This window comes from Clupea harengus, chromosome 26 (assembly GCF_900700415.2).
Source record: "Clupea harengus chromosome 26, Ch_v2.0.2, whole genome shotgun sequence".
Taxonomy (NCBI): Eukaryota; Metazoa; Chordata; class Actinopteri; order Clupeiformes; family Clupeidae; genus Clupea; species Clupea harengus.
This window is the reverse complement of record NC_045177.1, coordinates 11,945,120-11,949,603: the sequence shown is the minus strand read 5'-3', so window position 1 is coordinate 11,949,603 and position 4,484 is coordinate 11,945,120. Positions and strand designations below refer to the sequence as shown.

Sequence of the window (4,484 nt, the reverse complement as noted above, 5' to 3'; positions counted from 1 at the left end):
CTACATACCAGCAATGGTTTTCATACCTGTCTTGCTATACTGACATTTATGTTAAAAGTAACAGTACACATATTCTTGCAACCCTGTAATCAGAATATATTCCTAATTTTGACAGTGCCTTTACAGCAACCCTATTTGGATAAGAGGAGTGTTGATGAAAAGGCACTGTATACGAATAAGGATGCACTTCAAACAATGCTGTGCTTCTGTGGTCATGTTCTGCAGCTCGTGTCATGGTTGATGGAATTTAACTGTGCAGTACAATGCTTCATTGTCATCCTCTGGTGGGTGGAGCTTTGGGTTTTGGAGTGTGGAGTTAAAAGACACTTCCTGTTTGTCACGTTGTTTGAAATGCACACTGCTGTAGAGGATTTCATTCTCGGTGTCTGCTCTGTCCTTCTTGGGGTCAGAGGCCATGGCCATTCTTGAAACATTGACATACACGGGACTTGAGCCATCCTAGCATATTAAGAAAAAAGGACGGTGAAAACTCCTTCGAGACATGATCAGACATGTTAGGAAATCTGTGGGCATTGGCTTACCTGTTCACTGTCGTCCGTGCCCTCTGTGATTTCAGTTACCCTGAGATGTTTCTTTCTGCTATGGAGAAAGGTTTATTGGTTATTATATGTCACGATCAGTGTTACATCTATTCTTCTATGTGGGTATTATATGTCACGATCAGTGTTGCATCTATTCTTCTGAATGTGGCTAAGTGATCTCCATGTACTCACCTCAACCAAATACTGGAAATAACAATAAGCGCTCCAATTGCCACGATTACAACAACCACTGCATACTTCCCAGCAGTATATTTCTCTAAACACAGATGAAAATAATTTCAATGGAAACTTTGTCAATATACATCCAAATTCGACAGTGGAAAACACAACGCGCACGGTTCAACAGTTGGGTGCTTGTGTTAGATGTCGATTATCCTGCAACTAAAAATTAAAAGCACTCACCTGATATGGGGAGCAGGTTGGACCTGGATGCTCCTACTTCATTCATGGCCTCACAATAGTAAATCCCACTTTCTGCTGCTTCCAGTGTTAAACGTCTCCCTGTGCCTCTCTGTGAGCTGTCCGCTCCAGTCGTCTCCATGAATCTCGGTGAGGTGTCCGCTCCAGTCGTCCTGTGCCAGGTGTAGTTCTGCACTGGTGGGTTGGCATCGCTGGTACAGGTCAGAGTGATGGAACCATCAACAGAGCTGACAGACAGAGAGACGTTCCTGGGGGGATCTATGGACGACAGTAATGTGAGAAAGACAATGTTACGGCAATCTTTTGGTTTATGCTATGCTACATTGCTCAGTGTCTTTTATCTGCTGCAAACACGTTTTTACACAATAATTAAAGTATGAGGAATATGTATTCATTCTTACAAGGCACCTGCATACGCAGATATCACAAAACTATACTTGTTACTTACATAAAACATCTACAAAGACAGTTGTGGAATTCCTCGACCCTTTGAGATTTTCTGCCTGACAGTGGTACTCCCCACTGTGTCCGTAAGTCATGTTTGACGTGCTGTAGTTCTGTCCTCCTCCTACCCTCCTGCTGTCAGCCCCTCTCCCCCGGTACCATGTGTATGTGTGCACGGGCGGGTGGGCCTCACTGCTGCAGGTCAGAGTCATGCTGCTGCCCTCCACTAGATCACCAGCGGGACGGAGAACAGTTTGAGGACTCCTTGGGGGATCTGTAATAATGGAGACATTGATTCAGACACTGATCTACACATGCCCAAGCATTGCTGTTGCAGTTAAGAAAGATTCCTGTTTCCATAACTACAAACATATAGTGGTGTTGAGAAGCTGTCTATGTGGATTCCTAGGAGAAAAAAATACAAATTACAATATGTCAAGACTCACATTTTACATCTAGTTTTAACATGGCAGAAATAGCTCCATTAAGCATGTTTCTAGCACTGCAGTAGTAGTCCCCACTGTGTTCAGAGCTGACGTTGGTGATGGTGTAATTCTGTCCTCCTGATCCTATCCACACATGTCCAGTCCTGGTCTTCTGGTACCAGGTGTATGTGTGCACGGGTGGGTTGGCATCACTGCTGCACACCAGGGTCACCGAGCTGCCTTCTGATGTTTCACCAGGAGGACAAACGTATGCTGAAGTATTCTCTGGAGGATCTGTGAAGAAAGCACATGTCATTTTCATCGCATTTGTGTGACTTAAACACTGCAGAGAGTGAATTTGTGCACATACATCTGACATCTACGGGTAATGAAGAACTGATGAGGTTGTCTTTTCCTTTCACAGCACAGGAGTAAGTTCCAGAATCTTCTCGGCTGACTGAAATGAGAGGCAAGTAGCTGTAGCTGGTTTGGTGTCTTTGAGGTACAGGCTGTCCATTCTTGTACCAGACGTAGGTAGGGCTCGGCCACAGAGCGCAGGTGGTGCTGCAGGTCAGTCCCACATTCTGACCCTCTGTCACCGCATCAGTAGACCCCCAGGCCTTCTTCACCTCCAGGCCTGGAGATTAAACACCATTAACATCTCATCAGTAACAACCGTTAAAAAACCCATAGAAACAGTAAATATTAATGTATTTCTAAAATCATAAAATCCTAACCCAATTTGTGAATGTAAACAATCATAAATGTATCTGTGGTATGTGGAGAAGAGGGACATTATGTACATTCTGTCTTTACTGCACAGCTGCTGTAGTGTCTCCTGAGTTAATGAGGATGTTTGTGTATGTTGGTCCTCTGCTGTGTGCATAATTACCTGTGACAGAGAGTTGGATTCCAGGTTGACCAGTATACTTGCCGTCTAAACTGGTGAAGAACCTGAAGCGGTACACTGTTGAGTCGCTCTGTATCAGATCTCTAATTCTCAAAGTGGAAGATCCCAATGGGCGTTTAATGTATTCCACGCGGTTGCTGTAAGATGGCAGCTGAGTAATATTAGTTGGCTCCATATTTGTCTCCCTTTGGACATGCCACACTATGTTTGTGAGCGTGAAACCAGGGGGGTGGCTATAGGTGCTGTTTAGCTCCACGGTGGAGCCTCTTAAGGCACAGATGGAGTGAGGGGTGTAGGTTACTCCCCAACAATACTCTGGAAAACATCACAGTCAAAAATCATATCATGTTTAATCTTATATTCACTAGTGTAAACAGTATATCATATTTTTCCGTTTGTCTGAGCTACTCAAACTTAAATGTGAATGAAATGTTAATACCACAGGTCATTGGTCTGTTCTCACTCGGAACTGAAACACCTGAAAGTCAAAGTCATACAACAAATAGACTGCTGATAAATTCATGTGATAAACACTTCAAGATGATACCACAAACGACTCAAATGATTCTTTTTTGTAATAAACCTGGTATCCTGTACCAAACACTTCATGATACTGCTGTCTGTAAATGAGAGCGTAATACCTGTGACTCTAAATTTCAGTCATCGCCATTTTTATAACAAAAAGCTAACAGATGAAATTACCCTGATTAGTTTATCCATTTATCTAGGTAGTACTGCAGTATAAATGGATACCCTGTTGTTCTTTTTGTTGGAATCTAGACTGAGGTAAACCCGAGTAACTGAAACCCTTGCATTTCTCATTAGTACACAAACAAATGCTAATATGCAACATTAATGATCCTGAACTGTTATTCCAGTTTTTACAAAAGGACACTGGATAAATGTCATACCTAATAGAGACAAAAAGAATACTGCCACAATAACTTCTTCTTGAAGGACCATGACACCCTGCAAACGGATAAAGCAGACAACATTTTAAACGCTAAATCTGATTTATTACGCTTCAAACTTCATATATCTTATCACATAGCTAGAGAGGTCTAAATCCTCTAAAAGTCTTCTAAAATGTTCTAAAAAGAAAGAAAGAAAGACACATACAGTATATATGTGGATTACTTACACTGTGAGGCAAGGCTCTTTCTACCTGTGAATATAACGGTCTGTGGTAGAAACAGACTTCAAGTTGAAGCAGAACAGTGGCATTGGTGCACAACACACTTCCTTCCTCTTTGAGTCAGAGCTGTATGCATGACAGCAAATACATGCTCACTAGATGCTCATTTGGAGAATGTCTTGCAGGTGTAATGGGTCTTCACATCTTGTAGCATCAATAACTATAATAATAAAATTATATCTGAAACCTGTTTGCACTGCACGTGCCTATTCTCCCCTTCCCATCATCGATGGTGCTGTGGATATGCTGTACTTTACAAAACACGGACGGCTTCCACGTGTGCCGAGGTCATTTGACTATTCATCATTTCTGCTCAAAATGAAGTTTCAGCTGCACCCAGAATGTTTCATGAATGTTAAAACTATTCACCCAAGACACAGATGGCAACTTCCCTTTTTCATTTGTACAAGAGTTTAAAGGCAACATTTAAGGCCCCCAAAGTCCAGGCTATCCGTAGTTACACTAAAAACCAGAACATGCAGCTACAGTATAGTTTTTGGCTTTCAGGGATATTATCCTTCACAATT

General features: G+C 42.1%; 1 protein-coding gene across 2 annotated transcripts; it reads right to left on the bottom strand.

The window, feature by feature from the left end:
* Nucleotides 1–209: 209 nt before the first annotated feature.
* On the bottom strand, nt 210–2,320 carry LOC116219922 (B-cell receptor CD22-like). Of its 2 annotated transcripts, none has more exons than XM_031564091.1 (6): nt 1,874–2,320; nt 1,432–1,701; nt 966–1,241; nt 735–819; nt 543–600; nt 210–459 (listed from the first exon to the last, which is right to left on the bottom strand). In XM_031564091.1, exons 1-6 carry the CDS (start codon nt 2,229–2,231, stop codon nt 232–234), a joined length of 1,275 nt encoding a protein of 424 aa, XP_031419951.1. In that variant the 5' UTR covers nt 2,232–2,320; the 3' UTR covers nt 210–231. The 2 variants fall into 2 exon arrangements, with proteins under 2 accessions (XP_031419951.1, XP_031419952.1); XM_031564092.1 differs by having other exon boundaries at nt 543–597.
* Nucleotides 2,321–4,484: the final 2,164 nt, after the last annotated feature.